Consider the following 27,614-nt stretch of genomic DNA (forward strand, 5'->3'; position numbering starts at 1 on the left):
CATTTTAAGGAAACATTTGTCATACAATCTTTTTTTTCTCATTCCTAGAGAATTGAGAGTGCAGCTATATCATTCTTTCTGTCATATTATTTGTACATATCTATTATTCCAGTATAACGCTTAGTGTGATAGCCTTGTGTACAGAATAATGAAAGACGCACAAGATTAGGATGGGACTTCAGGTTATAAAAAATCATGTACTGACAAGGTGCAGGCTATGCTTTGGTTAAATAAAGCACAATACTGCTACGTGCATGTAAAGTTATTTTAGTAGTCTGCAAGGAAATGATCCCCTCCTGTGCTGCTGCTTGAATGGAAACTTTGTAACCTCAGAATTTGTATATATATTTGTAGTTATTAGTATACCAACACATTTGAGGATTGTTGTTTCATTTTAGAAATTAATAGTGCAGGTGATAATAGGTCATGGTGATAATAGTAAACTTTGTTATATACCTCATTAAGTAAAACTGCTTCTCTGTGACTTTTTCTGCTCTTGCTCCTGCAGTGAGCAGTGTATCTGAAAGCTTTCTGAGGTTTGTCTACTTCAGACAGATAAGGAGGCTAATGATTAACTCTTTTTATTTAAATTGCTGGTTCATCTTGCTGAGGTGACTAGAATATCCAAATACTGTCCGTTAAAAGTAAAGTAATGAGAAACAATATCAGGTTCCTTTATCTCTCAACTGTCAGTGATGTCAGGAGATAGAAAGTTGATTTATGTAAACTAACTAAAGGAGAAAGCCAGAGGGAAATGAAGGAAACCAGAACCTATTTCTTGAAATTAATAAATGTGTGTACCCAATGAAGGACCGGCGCTTCAGGATCCAAAAAACATCTAGGAACCAGTATTTTTAAGTTCCAAAAATGTAGAGTTTTATTTTATAAAAAGTATAAAGTATAAAATGAGTTAAAGAACAGTACAACGCGTTTCGGCTCATGAGTCCTTCTCCTGTTACTTCATTGGGTACCCACATTGCTTCACCGCTACCCTGCCTTCTGGATCGGGTAAAGCTGACATCAGGAAACAACCGGCTGCTATATGCTCTATACTCCCTGGATAAGGTGAGCGGTGATACTGCCACATTTCCCTACTTCTTCACATCAGTTTGACATACCTCATGAGGTTAGCGCCTCTTGTCTTTCTTTCTTTTTACCCTTCTTATATCCGCTGGACCTATCACCCCCGGAGTTTATGAGAGGGCATTGTTCTACCAGACCCCTACAATTAAATTATTAAATGAAATCTTTTCTATTATTATGGCAAATTTTATATATATATACACACATTGTAAAAAAGTGTCAAAAATGTATGTTTTAAAAAAAAAACCTACCAGAGACTACCTTTTTGCTTTGCATCATCATGTCCTTATTTGTAATATTAATATTCAAAGACACTTTTTTTTTTTTACATTTTTCAGCATGATGTGAGTAGGTGAGCTCTATTTTTGATGGTATTTTTATATCAAGATACACATACATTAAAGGCTTTAAAGGGGGAGATTTATCAGAAGTTTCTAAAAACAGAACTGTTCCAGTTGCCATTGTGAACTAATCAGAGCTCAGCCTGCATTTTCCTACAGCTGTTTATTAAATTAAAGCTGAGCTCTGATTGGTTGCAATGGGTAACTAGAACAATTCTACTCTTAGATACTTCTGATAAATCTGATAAATAAAAAATGAATGAAAAAGTAAACATGAAAAACGTCTCTTGTGTTTTAAGCATTTCATGACTGACCTGTTTTAGCCCTGAATGTCTAATCCATTTCTCTGTTTTCCATTATGTTTCCAATTGTCTTTTTATGCTGTAAATTTTGATTTAAATAATATTGCAGCTTTTGCTTGCATGCTATATTTAATGTCTAGGCCATTATAATCACACCAATAACATATTAATGTAGCTTTTCTTCATTTTACTACTTTAGCACACTACAAAACCTTATTCTTATACATTCATTTTGTACATCCCTGCTTTCCAATGCTTTGTTTTTCTGTCAACATAATAGTGCAAAAGCTTTTATTTGCAGGAAGACCTGATGCTTTTATTTGGATTATTTTGGAGGAAGTAAGTTCTTTTGAATGCTTTTAATTTACTACTTTTACACAATAAAGACATATTTTTATACTTTTTTTCTGCTCTGTTATTATTTTCTGGTCCATATAAGTTTTTAAGAGTTTTTTGCAGGAAGACATGATTCTTTTATTGATGCCATTTTGGGAAATATGAGTCAGTTGTACATTAACTTTTTTTCAGTGGCATAAATACAAATAAACAAAACAATTCTGTTTTTTTTTTCCGTTCCCCTGGAGCCCTTCAGCCTAAGTTACATAAACATTAAAGGAAATCTGCCATAAAACTCAAGCATAATCATCCATGAAAACTTACTCATAGATCCAGGTACCACAACTGTGGTTTCTTCTTATATTTGTTAATCATGGCCTCCTTCCTTCTAAAATCACCTTTTAAAATTATGTAAATTAGCCTTTCAGACTCCTAGGGGTCTTACTCTCCCCCAGCTTCCTCTGGACTCCCAGTATCTCTGACTGATGTAATCTCACTACAGAGGTGTCAGTATCTGCACACATTGGGATGGGGAGGGCTTCTGCACAGTGTAAATGTCTGTAAATCTGCAGCACAGATAGGCTATAATAACACAACAAGAGCACTTTAGGATCGTTCGTATAATTACAAAAGTTAATTTTGGAAGGAAGGAGGCCATAGATGACAAATATAAGAACATTACCTCAATCACGGCACCTGTATCTATGAATAGGCTTGAGTTTGATGGTAGATTTCCTTTAAAAAAAATTTTTTAGAGCAATCAGACGTGTTTATTTTTGATAATAGTATACCGACCTATAAACTTTTAAACCTCCACAAAGCACTGAAGAACAGGAAAGAAAAATGTCAGCTCACCCTGAAGGCCAGGTACACGCCTGCACAGGTGCACATTGATCGCTCCGAAGCAGGAAGAGCAAACCGTGAAACAGAAATAGGAGATTCCCGCACACGTTTGTGTAAAGATGGATGAAGACCAGATGAAAAATAAAAACCAAATCTTCTTTATTGGTATGCATTAAAAATACAAGATCCTCCACATGGTGAACATGACCTTTGGCTATACGCCTTAATCCTGGTCTAATAATATAAACCTTCCATCCCATTTTAAAATTCCCTCTGTCATGATCACATGGTGAGAAAACTCCTCCTTCATGGTCACATGATGGAACATAATTAAAAACATATGGATGCAATGGGAATAAATACAAATATATGTATTATAACAGAGTAAAGCAAAGAATACAGTACAAGTCTTCCCTGGAAAGATTTCCACTTATATCGTTTCACTCATATGCAACTAACAGGGAACATAATACTGTATACCAGTAATGCTATATATGTTTCGAGTTTTTACCCTGAGGGGTGGAGACAGGAAAACGCAAGTTGATTAATCGTGAAACATATTGGATGTTCATATTAGCGAGTCGCCAACCTCAAGGCCTTAATAACAGACAGGACTTGATTTTCATGTAGTAATATATACAGGCTTTTGTCTTTAAGAAGTGGTGGTGTTGTCCATGCCCGTGTTGTCCATGCCGTGTTGTCCATGCCCTCTCTTGATGACTTTTTGTAAAGGTTTTTTCTGTGCGTTTTTTATGCAATTTTGTCTGCTATCTTAATGTATGTTATTATTTCACTGAATAGGATAGTCCGTGTCCGGATATAAAACAAGTTGCATAACTGATTGGTGAAGTAACCTCATATGGTTTGTAGGATTTAGAGTTTTTATATAAATATATTTTTTCATTTATCTTAGTTGTACTTACTGTCACAGGTGATCCTGCGACCTATATCGTGGGTCGGGGGTTCATCCATGCCCATCTGTACTAACCAGCGCGTCGCAAGCGCAACTTACCGGTCCCAGCTCCTGCTTGATCTTCCTCGGCCCTGCGCACACATTCCTGACTCCTAGGGCGCATGCACGCCGCCTTAAGAAAGTTTAAAGGGCCAGCGTGTGCTAATGGCGCTGGCCATTTTCAGGTAATCTATTAAAGCCTGCCTCTTCCTGCAAACCTTTTAGATCTTTGTGCCTACACTTTAGAGAAAGCTCCCCAGCGATATGCGTGCCAGTGTGTTTCTGCTCCTGAGTTCCCGTGTACCTGTGTGTTCTGCTCTTGTATTCTTGTGTTCCTGGGTTCCTGTGTGTTTCTGCTCCTGTGTCCCCGTGTTCCTGCGTTCCTGTGTTCCTGTTCCCATCTACCTGGACCTCCCATTGCTGACCCCGGATTGGACTTGACCTTGCATCTCTTCCACCTGCCCTGACCCTGTGCCTAAACTTGACCACGAGACGGTCTCCTGCTAAGGTACCTCGACCTCGGCTGCCACCGCGGGCTAGTCACACCTGTGGAATGACCTGTGGTACCCTGCCACAGCAAGACCATCCCACTTTGTGGCGGGCTCTGGCGAAGACCAGGTGCCACATAGATTCTGGTCCCGGGTGTCGGCTGGTACCACCTCCCACGGTGGTCAAGAGGATCCACTTATCTAAAATCCTGACTTTTACCCTATACAAGCAGACATTTTTCCAGGGAATACTTGTGCTCTATTCTTTGCTTTACTTTGTTATTATACATATATTTTTATTTCAATAATTCTTTCTCTGCACCTGCCCACAACCAAAAAAAAGTTAAAAAGGAAACAAAAAAGTGATGCCTAAGTTAAAAGTTGCACGGAACATCTGGAAAATATAGATACATTAGGCACACTGCACAATGTGCACACAATTATGTACTCAAGAGACAACAGCAAAGGTAAAAATGCATGTAGGTACTAAGTATTGTATTTTGTTTTGTTTTGTATTGTATTGTTTTTCTAGTTCTGCAATTTATTATTATGTCTTTAAAAGACGCTCCAATGATAATTCTTTCATTTGAACATTGAATTCATTCATTTAACGTTGAATTTCCATTAGTTTAATTAGTTTCAAAACAAACAAAAAATGTTATTATGAAAAGCTTTCCATAATTAGAGTGTATAAAGAAATCTTCCCAGTGTTCCATAAGTGAGTTGATCTTATTATAATCCATTTTTTTACCTTGTAGGTCCTTTATTGAGGATAACAGTTAAAAATCTTAGATCTAAAATTAGGTCATCCCATTAGTGAGTGTTTTTGCTCAAGGATATTTTCTCTTAATTCCTATTTTAGTCTAAGAAGTAAATTAAAAACAGGTCTGTTATTTAAACACTGAGGGATATTTATGGCACTTATCATGTTACAGCATACATTTCTTTGTTTTCCACCTAACAGTAACTTAAACACTAAGATATTATTAACAACATTTTAGCTTTTAATGATTTTTTGCTATACTTTGCAAAATATGAAACAGAAGATTAATTCTTTCAGAGTAGGTTTACAAAAATTTTACTGACAAAGCAGGAAACTGAATTTTTGGATCATATTCCTATTTTTTAGGAACCTATCTTTATTTTTCCATATAAATTAGTTTTTTTATTCATAAGGGAAATTTACTCCAAATCTAAAGACAGCAAAGATGACGTTTTTGCCCAATTATAGTGAAAGAATATGCAAAGGGAATCTGTCAGTATATTTGGCAACATAAGGCTGCATTCACACGACCGTTGAAAAACGGCCGTATATACGGGCGTATATTCGTCCAGAATACGCTACCATTCATTCCTATGGGAGATACAGTGATACAAAGAATTGCCCTGTTTGTCACTGTAACGTACCGTACCGTATGTGAGCCGTATAAAAAGATAGAGCATGTCCTATTTTTTCACGTTCTTGCGGCCGTATGCCCCATTGAAGTCTATGGGAACGTATAAAATACGGGTGACATACGTTGTGGCCACCGTATGCTGCCGTATATACGTTCTGTATCTAGGAATACCAGGAACTAGGGGAGGGGAGGGGAGGACTTTCCTGGGAGTCAGAAGCAACATGGCTTATGTGCAGATGGAGAGGCTTCTGGCTCTGGTGCAAGCGCACCCTATCCTATGGGATAAGCGATTGGAAGACTTCCACAACCGTGCCCTCAAGCACAAAAAGTGGGAGGAGATTACTGCAATACTGTTGCCGGACGAATGGGCTAGTAGCAGTACCCGGGAACGTGCATCTCTTGGTAAGCTAATTACGCTGCCCTGCAGCCATGTGCATACCCCACCCCTGCGGATCCCTGCAGCCATGCGCATGACCTTCCCCTGCAGACATTTGTAATGCATAATCCCAGCATCCATGTAGCCTGTATTAGCCCTGCATCCATGTAGCCTGTATTAGCCCTGCAGCCATGTGCCCTGTATCACCCCTGCAGCCATGTGCCCTGTATCACCCCTGCAGCCATGTGCCATGTATCACCCCTGCAGCCATCAGGCCTGTATCACCCCTGCAGCCATGTGCCCTGTATCACCCCTGCAGCCATCAGGCCTGTATCACCCCTGCAGCCATGTGCCCTGTATCACCCCTGCAGCCATCAGGCCTGTATCACCCCTGCAGCCATGTGCCCTGTATCACCCCTGCAGCCATGTGCCCTGTATCACCCCTGCAGCCATGTGCCCTGTATCACCCCTGCAGCCATGTGCCCTGTATCACCCCTGCAGCCATGTGCCCTGTATCACCCCTGCAGCCATGTGCCCTGTATCACCCCTGCAGCCATGTGCCCTGTATCACCCCTGCAGCCATGTGCCCTGTATCACTCCTGCAGTCATGTGCCCTGTATCACACCTGCAGCCATGTGCCCTGTATCACTCCTGCAGCCATGTGCCCTGTATCACCCCTGCAGCCATGTGCCCTGTATCACCCCTGCAGCCATGTGCCCTGTACCTTCTTATTACTATTCTGTATGATTGCTTGAAACCGCAAATGAATAAAAACTTTTTTTTTTTTATAGTAAAAAAGGTCTCCACACGATGGGTCTCAGCAAGAGACCAATATAAAAGGGAAAAGTCAGAGAAAGGGAGAAGTGGCAGTGGGAAACTGCACAAGAAACCGTACCTGTACACAAGTTTCTTACGTTTTTTGGATGTGGTGATGGACGTTGGAGAGTAAGTTATCAAAATATATTTTTACTTTAAAGCATTTATTAATAAAAGAATTGTAAGTTCTTGTGTCCTCAGAAATGTCGTTGCATCAATGCACTATAGAATATGTGCACAAATTTTAATTTTTTTTTTTCTCTAGAACTGCGGATAATTTAGAGGAATCCGCCTCTATGCAGACTGGGGAAGATGTGGTGGAGGAGTCCTTTGAAGAGCAGCCAGAGGATCTATCCACCCAGTCACCAACACCTCAACCTCCATCTACACCACCACCACCACCACAAGCACCGATGCGTTCTCGTAGAAGGAGGCAGCTGGGATTGTCAAGTCTCAGTATTGCTGCTGAGACGGAGGTCTTGGATCAGTTGAGGAGGAGGCGCGATGAATCGGCGGAGGACATCTTCATGCGCTCCATGGTGCAAGACCTTAAAGGAGTGCATGAGGATGACAACATGAATTGCAGGGTAGCCATGATGGCTGTCCTGCAGATTTTTAAAAAGGGCACACCAAAGGACAAGTCCGAGGTGGCTCTTTTTTTGGAAAGACGGCGCCAGCATGTGGGTGGACTGCTACCTCCAAGCCCACCTCCATCCACCAGATACCCTGCCATGGCCCCTGTGTTCCATGGCCCCTACGAAGGCTCTTCAGCCATGGCTCCTCATGGCCAATCAACATCAGGGCCATATACTAGAGAGCTGTTTGAACTCTAAATACAGCATTTTGATTTGTATATATTGTTAATATTTGTTTATAAATTCGTTAAAAAAAAAAATCTTCTTTCATTATTCTTTACTCCATCCACTACCATCCTGTATATGCATGCAAAAGAGACAGATGGGTGCAGGGATCAAACAGCAAAGTAGCCTTGCACTCCTCTGTCTCTTCTACTTTTAAATCACCATCAAATCAAGCATGGATAAACCAGGTACACTTGCTCATAGATACGAGCAACTTGAATGTGGTAATCTTCTTATATTTGTTATAATACCTCCATCTCACTCACACCTCCTTTACTTACCCCTTTGTTAAAATTTGCAAATGTGCTTGAGGAACTCCAAGCTCCATTAACGACTATGATACCTGGAGCTCCACATGTACATTTGAATTATATCCTAAATATTAGGAACAAAGAAGCTAAAAGAAGAGCAGATACGGCCACATTTTTAAAACAATTTTTGAAGTTTATTACATCCAAATTCAAATGCACACATAACCATCCATCCACATTGCTAATGTCTTTGAAAAAAAACACATGACAAAGTATTGTGTATATAATTTTATTAAAAAAAAAAAAAAGAATGGATGAGGTCTTAGTTTACTCCTTTGACTCATTTTCCAATGTCAGCCAAAAAGCAACTATTCGAATATGGGTCAAAGAAGTAGTAAGCTCACAACCCACGTCAAGGGGCCCCATCACTTGCGAGTCCCTACACTAAACTACCAAAACAAAAAAGGTTCAAAATAAAAAAAAAACACTAATCTAAAAGTCCAGAGCCTCAACGTCCACTAATAGCATCCATCTGCCAGGGAACAACACCCTCTGAAGAAACAAAGTAGGAGGCAAACTGCTCACGAACAAACAGTCCAGCCACTCCGGGTCGTCCTTGGAGAGTGTTGTCCAGGGGGATAGACGCTGTTGGATGTTGTCCCTCCAGGTCACCATCTGAAGCACCATCGTGGATCCGAACGAAGTTGTGAAGAATAACGCAGGCTTGCACTACCTTCTTAACGTTGTCCGGGTCCATCTGAATAGAGCTATGTAGAACCCGCCACTTGCTGCAAAGAATCCCGAAGGCACACTCCACATACCGTCTTGCTCTGGTGAGCCGATAGTTGAAAATGCGCCTCCGTTCATCCAAACCACGCCGTGGGAATGGCCGCAGCACATGATGGGAAAGTCCAAAGCCTTCATCAGCGACGATAACAAATGGTGCAGGAGGTCCAGTAGATCCAGGTAGACATCTCGGCTCGGGCAGGGTCAGCTGGTTGGAGCGAAGTCGTTCACCCATTCTGGAAGCCCTGAAGACCGCTGCATCCGCAGAGCTTCCATAGGCCCCAATATCAACAATTATAAACTTGTAGTCACTGTCAGCCAAAGCCAACAAAACCACAGAAAAATATTGTTTATAATTGAAGAATTGGGACCCTGAGTGAGCTGGCTTCTTCACACGTATGTGTTTCCCATCCAGCGCCCCGATGCAATTTGGAAACTGTGCTGAGTCCAGGAAACCATCAGAAATCCGGATCCAGTCTTCAGCAGTTGGCACAGGCATCACCGCAGCTCTCAGTCGCTCCCATATCACTTTGCAGGTCGTTCTCACGATCATCGAAATGGTGGAAATGCCCAGCAGGAACTCATAATGCAGCGAAGCAAACGAGTTCCCAGTGGCAAGAAACCTAAAAAAAAAAAATACATTTAATATTTAAAGAGACTGTCCAACTTGAAATAATGAAATGTATATACTTGAAAAAACTTACCGCAGTGTCACAATGAGCCGCTCCTCTGGTGTCACAGACCGCCTCATGTTGGTATCCTGAAACCGGAGCCCCGATCGCAGGTCCGCCAAAAGACGATCAAATGAAGTCACAGTCATCCGAACGTAGTTGTGAAACTTGTCCGGATGCTGGCGCAGGTCAGCGTACAAATTCATGAAGTGACCCCTCCTAGGCCGCTCGGCAACAATGGGATGAACCCAAAATCGCCTAGTCGAGCGCCGCTCCTCCTCACGCATTGCAGAACACCTTCGGAGAAAGCGCAGAACAACCCAGTCCAGGAGCAGATCGTCTGTGGGATTGTACGCCATCGCAAAAGACAAGAAGTGCCAGAAACCAGAACCAGAAGCAGCAATGGAGACTAAACCTTGCTCTCAGAAAAGTCAAAATGGAGTCTGGGCCGGTCAGGTGACCAAATTTGGGGATGGGCAAGCTTTTGTCATCATTTGTCATTATTTGCTGGCCCACCGTGTTTTATACGGACACGGTACGGATACGGTGCAATACGTGCGCATACGTGCGCATACGGGTAAAAACGGCACGTATATACGGCACAATACGCCAGAAATATACAGAACGTGAAAATTTAAAAGATCGTGTGAATGCAGCCTTAAGCTGCCAAATACAGGTATTGTCCCTGGAGATCTTTGCAACATTATCTGTGTGGGTTTTTAGTAGTAGCACAACTGTGAAAATGTCTTTATAGTCCAGGATTATAGCTGGACTTGGAGAACTCTTGGTGTGTGAGATCTTTACACTAAACACAGTCCCTCCCCTCTGCTGTAAGTCAATGCTTCAACAGGCTTCTTTTTAAATACTATAGCCGTTACACAAAGGAAAGGAGCTTTGCTGTGTTAAGCAAAAAGATCTCACAAACCAGTGCACATGAGTGCTCAAGTCCAGCTACATTCATGGAATATAAATTCATTTTTCATACTCCTGCTGCTACTTCCATAACACACAAAAGTATGACTGACACCTAACCAGAGATATTACTAAAAATATTTGCAGCTTTGTATGTTCAAATGTGCTGACATATTCATGACAGACAGAAAAATATCAGGTAAAGAATATAGTCTTCTCCAAGATTAGGCCACATTCATAGAATAATTGTGGGGATGTATATCCAGTTGCCAACTTGCGGCTAGATATACATTCGCATAGATGGCTATGACGACCTGGTGGATTTTACTGCACGGTACAAGGGGAAAGGATAGAGCAGTGCTCATCCCTCCCTCTCTCCAGTGTGCCAACGTGTGCTGGACTAGGCTACAACCAGGCGAGCACACTTTAAAGTGAATGCACCTTTACCCTGTGTGCTATACTGCTAGATTATAGGTACATGCCACTTTTACAATTTTAGGCACTGTACAACCATTTGTTCGATTTTTATGCAAAATTTTAATGGGTGGCAAAATACTAAGTTGTAAGTTACATCTAGGTATCAGGGGCACTCCAGGTATCTTATATATAAGAATAAAGTGACAGGTTTTTGTTTATGTACCCTTCTCTTCATGATTGACCCCAAGTTCTCAATGGGATTAAGATCTGGGGAGTTTCCAGGCCATGGACCCAAAATCTCTGTTTTGTTCCCTGAGCCATTTAGTTATCACCTTTGCTTTATGGCAAGGTGCTCCATCCTCCTGGAAAAGGCATTGTTGATCAGCAAACTGCTCTTGGAGGACATTCTGGTACCATTCTTTATTTATGGATATGTTTTTAGGCAAGACTGTGAGAGAGGCGATTCCCTTGGCTGAGAAGCAACCCCACACATGAATGGTTGCAGGATGCTTTACAGTTGGCATGAGACAAGACTGGTGATGTCTTCTCCGAACAAGCTTCCAGATGTTCCAAACAATGTTCCTGATGTTTTTTCTGGAGAGAAGTGGCTTCTTTGCTGCCCTCCTTGACACCAGGCCTTGCTCCAAGAGTCTCCGCCTCACAGTGCGTGCAGATGCACTCACACTTGCCTGCTGCCATTCCTGAGCAAACTCTGCACTGCTGGTGGCCCGATTCTGAAGCTGAAACACTTTTAAGAGACGGTCCTGGCGCTTGCTTGTCCTTCTTGGGCACCCTGGAGCCTTTTTAGAAACAATGGAACCTCTCTCCTTGAATTCCTTGATGAAGCGATAGATTGTTGACTGAGGTGCAAACTTTCTAGCTGCGATACTCTTCCTTGTTAGGCCAGTTTTGTGCAGTTTAATGATGACTGCACATGTTTCTTTAGAGATAACCATGGTTAATATATGAGAAACAATGATGTCAAGCACCAGCCTCCTTTTAAAGTGTTCAGTGGTGTGATTCTTACTTAATCATGACAGATTGATCTCCAGCCCTGTCCTCATCAACACCCACACCTGTGTTACTGGAGCAATCACTGAAACGATGTTAGTTGCTCCTTTTACGTCAGGCCTGCAATGAAGTTGAAATGTGTTTTGGGGGAAAAAGTTCATTTTCTAGGCAAATATTGACTTTGCAATTAATTGCTGTTAAGCTGATCACTCTTTATAACATTGTGGAGTATATGCAAATTTCCATTATAAGACCTGATTCAGTAGACTTTATAAAAATTAACATTTGTATCATTCTCAAAACTTTTGACCATGACTGTATATTGGCCCTTGTACAGACATGACTTTTTACAACCTGCACCCATTACAACTCTTTACATTTTTTTCATTTCAGTTATATTTTTATTGAAATAACATAAGTAACAATGTAGTGGGTGTTAACCCCTACACACAGCACAATGCTGTTATATTGTAGGAAAGTAGGAGCTGTATGGAGAGAGCTCACAGGTTGTATTACGCAGCTGACACCTGTCTTTAACTTCTGCAGTCTAGGCGGCACCAATCACAGCTTTTAACCTGTTAAGTGCCATGGTCAAATTATGGCACCTAACAGTGCTGTAGGGGGATGATTAACTTTAAAAAAAAAGAAAAAAAAAAGAACAGTGCTGCAGGTGGGCGCCGCCATCTTGGATTGAAGATCGGCGCCCCCTGTGGGGGGGGGGGGCACTGATTGGTTGAAATGACAGCCCAGAGACTCATAGAGGTCTTTCACATACCTAGATCTTCAGCAATCTACCTACAGATCTTTTTTTTGGACAAAAGATTTACAACCTATATTATCTAGGTATCTCTATGATCTTCTTCAAAGAAGGAAAGGGAGATGACATTTGAAGTGTACACAGAACACCATGCACTCCAAATTTTACCGGAACAGATGCTTATCTATCAAACTGAAGATCTCTCATTAGCTGGAGGTCCACTGATTCCAGAGCAGTTGGAACAAGCTAACTAGACTTCTTACTGTCCGGTGCTCCCATCCCAAACCATCCACGTTAAAGTAGACCTTATTAACATCTTGGGTGCCAAAATTAAGATTGGAAGTTGCTGATGGTAGTAAAAGGTACTCTGTTATCAAAAGCTGCTTATTTAAGATAAAATTGTATATGTTCTTTTGATCTTACTTAAAAAGTATTTCTCAAATTTCAGGACTTCACACACAGCAATATAACTGTATACGGCCAGGCTTAGATGTACTTATACTTTTTACTGCTAGTTTAACACCAGTAAAGGTCTGAAGTAATGGGAAATTGATTTCAAGGTGTGGGTGTGATCATAAATAAGACTTGTTAATTACTCTTTATTATATGAAGTATTTGTGTTTCCAAAAAGACCACACTGGTTTTTTCATTTGGAACTCAAAGAAAAATATTGCATTAGACACTTGTGAAGCCATAAGGTGAGGACATGACTAAGCATTTTATTGTTTCTTTTTAATTACAGAATGTTGTTTTTTCTAGTCTTAATTGGAAATCACAGGACCAGAAATCAGTCACAGCTGACTCATCTATTTCTAAACGGTATTTCGAGCAAATCCTTCTACCTTTTAAAAATGAAATGTGTGTTTCAGAGACCAAACAGCTAAATGAAAGAAGTGCAAGTTTCATTAAAAACGCATATAAAATATGTCAGAGTAGCGATAGCACAGTAGGATTTGCTCTACATTTTAAATAGGCTAAGAAAAATATTGCACTCTCGAGGCTCCGACTTTATTTAAACAAAAATTAATCTGGCTGCTTTGCTTTTGTAATCCACATAATATAGTCATTTAAAATGCAAAGCAAACATTTTCCATCAAGATCATTAAAAATGTGCTCACAGTAATAAACTACAAAGCAAATAACAAAGCAAGTAACTTCTTAAAGTGTTGTTTCAATTATTTGCCTCACACAAGGTTTTTAAGTCAAATATAAACAGGATTAACAGGTTTATTGCATGTTATAATGCACATACATGTATCGTATGTTTCGCACAATGCAAACTATACACGGGCTGGGACCCTGGTAATGCATACATCGGCTGGGGACATGGAGGAGTACAGCCTGGCAGTATGTATGGGAAAGATGGAACAAGCTCTATCGTTTTCCTGTATATGGTATGGTACAGTGGGTAAAATGTCCATTCATATGGATTGAGGTATCGCCCATTGAAATAAATGGGTCTGTATGCTAACTGTACTGAAGCAGTATGGTGCAGACAGTATATAGCCAGTATACAGCTGAAAATATCCTTTCGAATGAAAGGGGCCTAAGTCTTATAGAAAAATTATATTATATTGTCAGAAAACTATTAATTTACATGGCTTTACTTTATTACCAACAGCTATAGATGAACAAAAAATATTTCTCCATGGTAATAACTTAAAGTCTGTTGATCTAAGTTGGCTTAAAGAAAGCTGTTTTATATGTTCTTGCCCCTTGTCCGTCAAAAGAGCATGAGCAATATTTAAGTCTCATTGTGATTACATGGCTGTCTCCAAAAGGATGCTCAGTACCCATCTTGACCCACATCAATAGCTTTTCCATTAGCCAACTAGCACCTCTTTCTGACCAGACTAATGACAGCAGTAAATGTTGGATGTCTCTTCTTTTGGCTTCCATTCTTGGTTATAGTTACTATCTTCCAATTAGGACATTAGAGAATTAAAAGTAGATTATCAATTTACATACATTTTCATTGATATTCTCATGGAAGCATACACAGAACATGAAAAGTGCCTCTTCTGACCCAATAAAGACCTCAATATAATATAGTAGACATACAAAGGTATGTTAGAGCACCGCACTTCTGTGGTCCTTACCATGACAAGGGATTTGCATGGGACCCCATAAATCAAGGGTCATACACCATCACGCAAAGGAACAAAGTGCCAACTTATACATTTTTGTAGCTGGGTTGGATAAAGTACCACTTATCATTAGCACGTATACCTTCCCATTGCCCTTGCATGCATAAGCCAGTGTACACAATGTCATAGAGCTACTTACTTCATAGTTAAGGAGATCTTAGAAGTAGGATGGACTACAAACATGATTTTGCTTGGGGCTTCTGGAAATGGAAACTTTACCCCTTGAGTTGACTTTATACAAAATGTAGTCAAAATAAAGTCATATGTAAAATCTCAAGATCTAAATGATTTTCTTCATAAAAATGCTGGAGTTTCATTAAAATAATTTCCCAAACAATACATTAGTTGATGAATGTTTATTTTATACATTAAACTAGAAAATTGCAATTAAATACTTTCCCACAAAGCCTTTTACATCCAAAGTTAATAAAGAGCTCTATATTTGAAGTATTTTGAAAGTTTTCTGTGATTTTACCTGCCAACAAAAGGTTCATTTATACATTTTTGTAACTTTTTGAAAGCTGTAATAAACTTGAATTGCTGAAAATAAAAATGAATCATGTCAAGCATATAATGGGGAGATTACTTCAAATTAATTTCTCTATGCATCGCTGTGAGATTTAAAGAAAAGTGAATGTCAGGTGACATATAATATCATATTTTCCTGTCTTCATATAATGCTGCTTATGAAAAGAGCTGAGAACAAAACAAGACATTTGAAACTGTGATTACATTCAATGTCACCACAAGCAATTTAATAAAATAAGATGCCAGAATTCTGCCAAAACAATGTATTAAATATCAATGTCTTTCTTCATGTTTAATTGGCGCTGCAAGGATGTACAAATTTGAAATTCTAGATGGAACTATGTTCATACAGACAAAGTTCTTCTATTGTATAATCAAAGTGTATTAAACTATGGTCGATTGCTATTTAATAATAATTCATTATGGGAAAAGTAAATATATTTAATACATCACAAACCAAAGGGAAAGGGCAATCCAGAACAACAGGCAGCAACTGGCACTAGAAAGGTAAGTTGCTGATGTTCAGATTATAAAAATATGCAGTTATTTATAATCTACTAGAAACTTTTCTTAAAAGGAACACAACAGTCAATGCTCAGTCATTAAATAATGTAGAGTGCAGGACCTGAAGGAAGCAACATGAGTCATTTTCATTGTATTCCATAGTCATTCTCCTCCCTTCAGGCCCTGCATAAGGTATAATTTAATGAATCAGCTGTGACTGGAGTGTCCTTTAACTCCTTCACAACCGCCATATGGCTAAATGTGTCCTAATTGCACATACCCCGTGCAGCCAACACATGTATAGACATCATGACAGTAATCCACTCTAGTAACTTTGATAGTGGATAGCTTCAGTTCTGTCATATCTAGAAACGCAATATTCCTGTAGTTAAGGAAGAATGGAGAAAGAGCTGCAGGGAGACAGAATGGGGCATTTATCAATTTCTGCACAGGGTGGCGCTGGAAACATGCTATATTTTTCAGTGTGATTTAAGTTTGTGGTGCAAGGGATTAATGATTTGGCACACAAACCAAAAGATTAAGAACTGTCACCACATTCATGAAGACCAGTTTTTAGTTGCTCTGTTTGTGCGTCAAAAATTACGCCACAAAATCAATTGGAAAAATAGAAGCACCGTAAAAGTGTCAGAGTAACAAGCAACAAAACTATTTTATGCAAAAAACAGAACAAGTTGTGAGTGTCGGAAAACCACCAAAATTGTGGTGCTCATAAATAAGGTGCAAGAGGCTCAGCAAAGTGAAAAAAAATTCCGCCAGGTTTCCGTTTGAAAGGCAATGAGAAATGACCGCCAGAGCTTATAGTTTGCAGAAGTACATTCACAGTTTGTATCTGTAGCTGAACATAGGGAAAGGTAGTATATTGAGACTGTGTATATTTTAGTAAAGTTTAATTAAAATTTTACATTTTTTTAGATTAATAATCTTTTAACTTTTAGTTTTAATATTTTAATTTTTCAGAGTTATAACTACAAAGACACATGAGGTGCAAATATAGACTCAAAAAGGGTACAAAAAGAGATCAGAGAAGCGGAAAATAAGATAAATGACACCCAAAGTTCTGGCCGACTACTTTAATCAGAAGTTCATAGCACATTGTTTGTGAATTGTTATAAGAAGTGCAAGTCAGTCACTAAGCTGCATATAAATTAAGGAACTTACTTATACTCCTTCCTCCACCACAATATTTGTACCTTGTTTCAATTTAAGTTGAAAAAATTTGCAGTGATATCCTTTGTATTTCTGATGGTGTATTAAATAAAACAATACCCTTCAATATAAAGCAAGGATTGAAAAAAAAAAATCTTGTAATTTCCGTACAAATTGGTTGTCTAGAGAAGTCTAATGTATCTTTTTGGAACTTAGATTTAGTATAAATCTGCCAACTTTTTTAGGCACCAAGTAAATCTAAAACTTTCCTTCTCTGCTTTGGTTAAATCTTTAAAAATGTGGCTAGCAACTGCTGCTGTTCATCTCAAAGGGAGGCGGATGGAAAATAAAAATTTAGTAAAAAATATGTACGAAATGAGAGAGGACCTTTTCATGAAAAATGTGTGTCTTAGAGGAGTAGAGGAGAGGTTATATACCAGCACAAGTGGAGCAACATCGATTCAGACTGAGTACATTGGGGTAGATTAATCAAGCTGCCTAAGAGTAAGAATGTGCTTAGTTGCCCATGGCAACCTATTACAGTTCAGCTTTCACTTTACCAGTACTCATGAATATTTTGAAGGGGAGCTGTAATTGGTTGCCATGGGCAACTAAACACATTATTACTCTTAGGCAGCTTGATAAATCTGCCCCATTCTTTTGAAAAATTCAGTGAAGCAAATCTTGGGTGATTTGCGGATCTCTAACTTAAAATTTAGTTCCAAAAACTTTTACCCATGGGCAGGATTTAACAACATACTCAATGGCACTTTGGATATTTTGAAAAATGCTGCTCAACCACTTCCATAAAGCCCAACAACAATCTTTGTCTGGGAAGTTTCCACTCTGTCACAAACTGTATTCATTTTACAATGTTCTCCTTCCTCTAAGAGAGTGGGGAGAAGTGTGCTCTGGCAAAGTACCCAGGAAAAGGGAAACTCTGATCCCAAGCAGTTAACCCCCTAGATGTTGTGGTTCATTGTGAGCAAAGCATCTCAGTAGTTATGGAGGACTTGGCTCCCTTTAGCTTCACACTGTAAGTCAGGGTTCACTGCAACTGATTGAAGTTAAAAAGCATTCTGATATTATACACAAAAGCAATTATAAAAAGAGGACCTGTCAGTTCAATAAAACACTTTAGCTGCCCATTCTAAAGTAAGCAGCTACCGAGCCCTCTCCTAGTTATCCCCCCTGTTAAATCTGTAGCTTTATTGGAACATATCGATAAGTTAGGAAACAATCCACCTGGTCCAATCATTGGGCCTAGCTTACAGCGGTCCACCGTATTCATGAGCGGGCATGAGGCGTTCCCCTCTCTTCATTTTCTCTTGGGGGCCGCCACTCCCATACCATATGCCGGCGGTGACTGCAGCATCAGGCCTGGTAGTCACCGCCGGCATATAGTATGGGAGTGTTAGCCTTCTCAGACGCCCCCTCATAAATACTCTGGACTGCTGTGAGCTAGGTCCGCCGATCGGAATGCTAAATAGTGGAGTGTTTCCTAGTTTTCGGTAAGATTTAACAGTGCTATAACTGGGGAGGGCAAGGGAGCTGCTTACTTTAGTATGTGCAGCTAAAGTGTTTCATTGACCTGATAAGTCCTCTGTAAATGGCACAGCATTATGGAGTGACATAAAGCAATATAAGTTTTAAACATATGTAATATTCCATTTGCATCCTAAAATAACATATCCTATGGCTCTCACATTTTCAAAAAATACCATAATAACATCACAGAACTAGTCTTTTGTAAAATATATGCACTGTGGTACAAAGGTTGGCTAAAACTCTACGTCATGCTTTTCTCTCAAGTGAAATGTGGCTGCATCTGTAAACACAGGATGCTGAACAGTGGTGGACCAATAAGAAGACAAGGAGGTGGTATGTACACATAAGGGCTAATTCTGAACCTTTGCCTCGGGCAATATATCTATAGAGAGCAGCATGCACAACATCAGTGTCAGACTACAGAGGTGGGTCAAACCTACCATATAGCTTAAATGTGGAGAGGGACAAATCTATATTTCAGCAAGCTATAAATGCCTCTTTCAGCTGGATTCCCACAGGGTGAACATATTCCTTAATTTCCACCATGTAAATTCAACAATATGCTTTTCTAAATACCTTAAAAGCAAAACCTGTTACCTATTAATTTTACCTATTGTGTTTTTGAATATATTTCTGCTAATTGACCCCTATGTTCTCCTTAGTGAATTAGCTTTCAGTTAGTTTTTTTGTTATGTTTAAAGAAAAATTGTATGATACAACGACATGTCTTTGAACATTTCTGTAAAAGTATCATTTTTGCACAATTAATGTAATTTATAACAGAAAATGCTATTTAATTCTGGTCACAGGCACATGTATGTTTTCAGAGAATGTTTAGGATTTGGATACAATTACATGATGTAATTATGATTGTTTGTAGAAAGAAATGCACAATGCTGACCCTCAGGCACACTCCCAGACTCGAAAAATTGCGGCTTGTTATATATACATCTTTGTGAATGTTAGAATATTATGGTAAAACTCTAAACTTATGTAACTTGTTAGTGTCTCTTTGTCTGATGACTTCATCTTGTTTATAGGTCTCTTCCATGTATTGTGTTATACAATAAGTCAGTAAAGAATCACATTTACAATTAACAAACGATGCTATATATACATATGGAACATCTGGGATGCACACAATAAAAAGGTCACAGTATTTCACACGCCTAAGGACATTTTTTTCACCTGTGATAATGTAAATTTCCCTTTAAAAAGATTCATTATAATTGAATTCTGTATAAACAATATTTCTATTTATAAGAATTAGAGTTTAATGAAACAGAAATTGTTCTTCTCACAATATATTCTATAAAAGCTGTAAAATGTGGATCATTAAAGAAGCTAAAAATATTATCAATACAAGGTTCGCATCCTGCTGTTGTCACAAGAATTATCTGCCTGATTAGAACCTTTAAAAGGATTTAATATCTTTATTCAAAACATTAGAAGTGTGCTAGAAATTGCTATACATATTTATTCAGGCTTTTCAAGGTATACCTTCAATCAGGTGGTGACTTGCACCAAGAACACCCCCAAAGGGGCGTGGCGTAGTGGAAAAATAACTGCTAAGAATGGGGAAAGACCAGGGAACGCCCCCCTAAGGGTGTGGCTTAGCAGAAAAGGGGCATGGCCTAACAGAGGAAGCTGACGGGAGCGTGCGGCACATAAGGCCGCAACAGTGCCGGATGTGTGTGTATAGCAAGCTCTAGCTACAATGCCAATGCAATATCAGGCAGCTAGGGCAATCGCTTAATAAGTGTTGTATGTCTAAGTGTATCCTGACATGCCTCTGATGACGCATCGATTGGTAGGGTTGATACAGAAACACGTCAGGCAGGGACATAATTGAGACAGACCTACTATATACAGCCACTGATAATCGGTGTTACAGCGGGAGGCTAACCTGTGCTCCTGTGATTGCGCCTACTTGTTTCTTGGTGCATCGGACTTCGGTTGGCACATATGTGTTTGGATTGCCACCTGAAGGTGCACCTTGAAAAGCCTGAATGAATACTTATGGCTATTTCTAGCAGACTTTTAATGATATTTTGAATAAAGATATTAAAGACTTTTAAACGTTCTAATCAGGCAGATAATTCTTGTAAAATGTGGATCTTAGCAGCTAATGCAAGGAACCCTAACACCTACCATTTAGCGCATTGTTTTCAACTAAGGGTACATTCACATTTTTATATGTGCTTTTTATAAAAGCTCCCAGCATATTTATGCTCAGCATATGCATAGACATATACTGACAGATCTTTTTTGCCTCCATCTGATTTATTTAGTGGGGGTTTTTTTCACTTTTTTTTATTTTACTTCCTTACTCTCAAAGACCCTTGGGGACTTTATACATCACTTATTTTTTTAATTTTAAAGTGACACAGCAGCAGCCTCCTTACACTAGCATCCCAGTAACAAAATGTTTATCACTTGATCACTGGGATGAATACTGGCAGTTGACTGAGATCTATATAGATATTAGAAACAAAAGACAGAAGCCGTGAATACTTCTTTTGCTTTCTGCGCATGATACCCTGTAGCTGCCTGCAGTAGGGGACCCAACAATTGGGTGCCCTATTGCTCAGGCGATCTCATGAAGCTTGCCCCTTAAATACACAATAGGCCTTTGGGGACCAAGACCCATCATAAATTTACAGTAGGTGGTCAAGTAACAATTACAACAAAAAGTAACTCTAGGTAAAATAAAGAACCACATTTCAAACAGTGTTATATCCTCATATTTGCTAGATACATTATCCCATTTACAATCTATCTTTGTAGCATATTGTCACTGTCTTCAATGCAGTACCTGAGATCAACTCTAGATGACAGAATTTTAACAGCTTTTTAACAGCTACGAGTTTATCCTCAACACTAACAACAGTTTTGACAAGGTTTTTGTTCCAAATGTGTTTTATTATTATTTTTAATGTATTTTTAACACGGATTGTAGAAAGCGTCAGGAAACTTTCTCATACTATGAGCTGTGTTGTTGAATTCTATATACTACACGTATATATATCTGCACATAAATCTGGTAACTCTTATACCACAATATATGCTAAACTTCCAGTTTTGCATATTGATGGCAATTATATGAGATTGAGGAATTCCAGAATTCCAGAATTCAAGAATTCCACAGATGAGCTGATTTTTCAAATAGAAAACTGAGACAGATCTCCAGCTCCAAGCTTCTTGTAGTGGCTGATCTTGGTAACTGCCACTGTTGGAATTAGCTAATCTGGTGTTGTTCATTTAATTCATCAAATTAAGAAGTCTCATATATTTAAATATTTTTTTAGCTCCTACTTCCTTTGGATCACTTCACCAGTTTTCAGCCCTATCACACAGTAAGAGATTATTATTTTTATTATCAACTAGTCATAAGCCAACCCCCCCTCCAGCAGTCGGCTTTATCATACAGGACCAGTGATTGCAGCATTTAGATCATGCCAATGATCAGGAGTGTTAACAGGTTCACTCAAACCCCCAGAGCAACCTTAATGTGATTTTATGACTAGGTCACTATTCAAATTTTCTATACATCTCAGAATTGGCCCGTTGACTTTAGTGGTTAAAGTATTAGACTAGGGACTTCAGAAATAGCAGCATTTTTTCTACATTATCTCAGCCTTAAATTGAACCTGTTATCAGGAATGTCGTTTTTATCTGGTAATAGGTTCCAATAGCCTATGCTATGCTGATTTAAAAATGCCTTTGAAAGCATTCTAAATCATTTCAGTAGCTTATAGAAGTTTAATTCATGCTACCTGCTTCCAGGCCAGAAGCATGTGGTGAGTCCCGGTGACGGGAAGCAATAGCCTGTGTGTTCCTGTATCTCCTTGTGCACTCTTTCTTTATGCCACACCATCCCTGTACATCCCCTGCCTGTTCAATGAACATGACAGGAAGTGGGGTGGGGGAGTTGGATTAGTGTGGATTAGTGTGGAGGGACTCACCACATGCTACTGACAGGGAGCCAGGTAATGTAAAATAAACTATAAACTAAGTTCTAAAGTACTGAAATTATTCAGAAGGCATTTTTTAATTAGTCAGAAAAGCACAGGCTATTGGAATCTGTCACATTTTTATATTTAACATTTTACCTTAGATATTGAAACCAATTTCATCTGTTAACACAAAGTAGGCTAAATCCAGAATTATTTCACCAATAAATCCAAATTAACCCACAGGAAATTAGATTAAACCATCCACACAATTATTTTTATTGCAAGTAAATGGGATTACTAAACTTATTTCATGTTGAGAACTCTTGTGTCTATGGCCACATTCACATTTTATAAATCTGTAATGTCTTGTATTGTGTGTATGTGTACCCCATGATCTGTAAAGCAAGCAATGTAGAACATGTTGGTTCTATATAAATTAAGAAATATTATTATAATTATTATAACTATAAACATTATATATGTGTACTATACAATAGCTTGAAACCTCAATTCCACAACAAATCTTCTGCATTTGAATGGGCTTTACATGCACCAATAAAAACAATCCTCCCCATAAACAAAATACCATAGACTGATTTTCCTGACAAGCCAAAAATAAACCTGTCCCTATTCCATGAATACCAAGGTCTCTCCCCTATCATTCGTTACTTATAGCACTCCATTACTAAGACAAGGAAGCTGATTAGGTGCCTTAAAACTTTAATGCTCTGTCAGTCTGATTGATTTACTAGTATGGGCACTAAATGGCAGAAACTTTTCTCATAAGTTCCTTAATTTAACATAAATCATTAAATCTTGATTAACACCAAAGTGTGTTTAATGTTTAATTAATGGTTAACGTAAGGACAATAAAACATAGACATGCTTCAATTCCATCTACTGACGTACATATAATATATTCCAGGCACTTAAAGATAGGTTACAAGCTACTTAATTTTTTCTCAGTCGCAAACAAGTTATTGGGATTTAACCCCTTCCCGACATTCAACATAATAGTACTGCATCGCGGGAGGTGCGTTCCCACAAAATGCAGTACTATTACGTCAAACTACTGGCCCCGGCTCCTGAATGGAGCCGGGCCAGAAGCTGCGGGTGTCAGCTATATGTTATAGCCGACACCCGCATCTAACACCGGATCGCGGGTGTTAACCCCTAACAACAATATTACCAAAGAGACATCAGGGGTGCCCAAGAAGTCACACATATAATGGCCATATTTGTGGGTGATCTCTTCGTGATTAAATCAAATCCTTCCACATCCCTACCAGTACCCTCCCTTCCTTTGACCAATTTAGCTGCCTATCTAATATTAAAATAAATGCTTCGGATATAAAATATTTAGGTATCAAAGTTTCAGCCTCAACTAATACATTCTATAACTTCCTGGTGTTGGGGCCCTGCATAAAATATCCCCAACAGTATATCCTGCTGGCATAGGGTTAAGCTGGATAGTATGGTTATCCCTAAGATTACATACATTAAGATTAAGCATGGCAGGACACAGAGTCCTTAGAGATCAATCATATCCTGATATCACCCAAATGTGCTGTAGAAAAGGGCCTGCCTGATATCTCTATATATTACAGACCTATCCAACTGAATAGGGTGATTAATTGCACAGACATGAAGATTTTATTCTATATATAAAATATAGAGGAGGCAGTACTGAATAAATCCTTTGCTAAACTTTTCCTGCCCTAATACCTGCCTGTGCAATATACTACTGGATGGACCCTTCCCTTCTACCCCCTTATGTTCCCCTCTACCCCCTTTTATATTATTTTACATACAGGTTTTTCGCTCACTAATATGACAGGGAGATGTCTATAAGGAATCTTACATGGTTCAAGTACTTGATCACTTCCTCTAACTCTCATATTTCCAGATTCCTTATATTAAATACCCCTCACCTCCTGCTACAAAGCAGCCTGGAAAATTGACCTCAAAAATCCCTTCACCCCTTTATAAATAAAGTAAAATCTATAGAACTCTTTTTGGCCCCTTCACTCTACAAGCGACATTATCACACCCAACAACCATTCTGCTCATCATGTACCTTGCTCAGAACCTTGTGGAATTAAATAGAACAGTTTTTCAATACTATGTGTCCTGGTGCACCCTACCTCACAGAGAAAATGAGATCAAGATATACTTGGGATTTACCAATGTATTTGGGAACAAAGATGAACTGGGAAAATGTATCATTACAATTTGTCTTTGACTTGGTTGTCTATGTTCAATTCCATTTGAATCTATGGCTGTTGTTGTATTTGTTTTGTTTGTCTCATAATATTGCGGTGTTTCTCACAGAATGTTCTTTTTTGGCCCACATGTCCCTCTAAGTAGCAATTGGTCTTGGTAGTGTTTTTTGTCCAATTTCTATGCAATTGGGTTCCTAGAGTTATTTTGCGCCAAAACATGTGCCTGAACAAAAATTGCAAATCATTCATTTATTTCAGTATTGTTGAAGACTAGTCTAAGCAAATATGCAGGGTCTATTTTAAACTTTTCGCTGTCCTATGTTCATTTGGCATGATGGAAAGTCGCAAAACAGCAAAAACAATGTCAAACATGGGGTTAGATGTATCACTTGTTTTTTCTGTTGTATTTGTGCCTTTTCATACTGTATCACTGTTTTTGTACCAGTTTTGCAACTAAGAATTTCACAAGTAGGCGATTCCAGCACAAGTTTTGCAACTAAACACCAAACTAGCTGCACAGCAAAAATAACCATGTTTTCCTCATTTATCCTACCAATCCAGATATTTTGCTTTGCCTGATAATCATTTATCATAAGCAACTTGTTCATTTAGGTGCAATTTAGGTGCAAAACACTCCAGCCTGAAGGTGGCGTAAACTGAGAAGCAACATGTAGCTTTTGTGCAGAGCATCTCATCCCCAGCAGCAGACACTACAGCAGTTCAGCAGACACTACAGGCGCTATGTGCAGCCTCTGTTTGTAGTTAATGATCTTCTATTTACAAGCAAGCTGCAAAAGCAGCAGCTCTGAGCAGGATAGAAGAGAAGTTTGTAGGATTTTGCAGATACTACAGAGAAGTGTCCCATGTAGAAGGATGACCACACTGGTGTCTGAGGAGGAATACCGGCCATAATTACAGGAGGGCAGGAGAAGATCAGTGCTGGAGGATCCCCTTCAGAAGAAGCCACTGCTGAGGAGGTCACCAGGTGCAGCTTGTCACACACCTGGGCTCTGTTGTGAGGGTCATGCTGGGGTGCGGGAGAAAGGCAGAGAGGAGCTTTTAGCAGGATCACATGTAAGTGCCCGAATCTAGCATTGCGCATATACTACAACTAAATTGTGCCTAAATTGTGCCTAAAGTAAACTGATTAATAAGAGGCATGAACTTCAACTCATCATAGGTGGTTATAGCTTATGATAATTCTGGTGCAACAATGCGCCAGACTATAGGTGCAACAACTACACTTAAGCGCAGATCAGTGATACATCTGGCCTTTAGACCCAACCATAATTTCCCCCCAATGTTTTTTGACATAAACAATGAAAGTTAAAAGGTGTTACCATATACAAATGTAGTGTCGGAGAACACTATTCTACTCTCTATGTCTTGCTACCCTAAACATTTTACCCAGGACATTTCATATAGGGGAATTAATAATAATCAAAAGAAATTGCTCAAATGATGCCTTATTTAAGCAAGAAGTGGATACGGTGAGGGAAAGATAATTAGTTAGTGGCTACAGCAGCTCGTACATATCACAGGCATATGATAAAATTAGAACAAAATCTCGATCCTCATTATTAACAACTAAAAGAAGAAAGAGGAACAAGTCATTAAATCTAACTAAGTTACTTTTGTTACAGCTTAAGTCATCAGTTTGGGTAAATTAAGTATATAATTCATCATCAGGAATCTGATCTATATGACTTTCTTTTACCAAAGAACCGATTTGTGGCTACAAAGGTTCTTATATTAGGGTCATCCATTCTTCCTAGTTTATTTAGTAATAAAGGTATGTGTGGTTGGATCATGTCCATGGTTGGATCCATGGTTGGATCATCCAGGATGTTACAAATGCGGGCATAGGTGTTGTAAGGCATATGAACATATAGAAAGCAGCAACAGTTTTACATCTTTTGCTACCTCAAAAAATTATAAAGTGAAGTCATAGTAACTGTAATTCAACTTACGTTCTCACACACAAATAGAGTAGTGGACCACTAGCTCCTGAGGACTCATAATTCAAATTATCAACAGAATACTGTCCAAAGACAGTCATAGGAATGTCCTTTCTTGGGATAGCCTAAACCATAACCTTTATTTCCAAATGACTAAAATAAAATATAATTGTAGTGCAGAATTTAAAGACACTGATTGCATTAGAAAGAATATTCTAAATAAACTGGGCAATTCTAGATATCTTTCCCTAAGTAATAGCGCCAAAGTAGTTCTGTATTACTAATACAGTGAATCAAAACCAGACATATTATGGAAATGTACAGAGCGACAGTAGCAGGAAATTATTCTATATGAAGAATCTTATACATCAACTTGAACACAAAGAAAATGGGGATAAGTATCACATGAGCTGGTTGTAACAGCAACACTCAATAGCAGAGTCCCATATATCATTCATATGCAATGATGTCACAAGTCACATCTTTTAATAAACTAATGTGTATGATTGGTATATACATCTCAATTGAGTCTGTTCTAGATTGGTCCAATTGTTATGTATCATTCTGGGAATATCATGCCTAAATGACAGAATACCCTGTATCAACACTGTGCTGGAAGTCACTGAATAGTGAGAATCGTCAATATATTTCACAGCAACATCTAGCTGGCTAAACGAACCATATTGGGAGTAAACAGACTGACACTAACTACAGCACTTTATCATTTTTCTAAGTGAATGTCTGCTAGTTGAAATTCAACACTTTATGGCCCCCAACATTTTTCACAGGTAGAACCAGCTTTATCAGGGGATAGGGCTATAGCTGCATTCAGGTGCTAACAAAGAATATTTATAAATGATGGATTCCTGCTCAACCAAAACGGATGGTCAATCTTCTTGTGCAGATTTTTGTGCACACTTATGATTACTGACATTAATAATTGTAACTCAACAGTAATAAATGTAAAAGGGTTATCCAAGAGATA

The 27,614-nt window shown here is 38.9% G+C and overlaps 1 protein-coding gene across 1 annotated transcript; it reads right to left on the bottom strand.

The window, feature by feature from the left end:
• Nucleotides 1-8,553: 8,553 nt before the first annotated feature.
• Nucleotides 8,554-9,861, bottom strand: LOC140117041 (uncharacterized). The gene is made up of 2 exons (XM_072133473.1): nt 9,536-9,861; nt 8,554-9,454 (listed from the first exon to the last, which is right to left on the bottom strand). Exons 1-2 carry the CDS (start codon nt 9,859-9,861, stop codon nt 8,554-8,556), a joined length of 1,227 nt encoding a protein of 408 aa, XP_071989574.1.
• Between the last annotated feature and the right edge of the window lie 17,753 nt (nt 9,862-27,614).

Source organism: Engystomops pustulosus, chromosome 2, assembly GCF_040894005.1.
Source record: "Engystomops pustulosus chromosome 2, aEngPut4.maternal, whole genome shotgun sequence".
Taxonomy (NCBI): domain Eukaryota; kingdom Metazoa; phylum Chordata; class Amphibia; order Anura; family Leptodactylidae; genus Engystomops; species Engystomops pustulosus.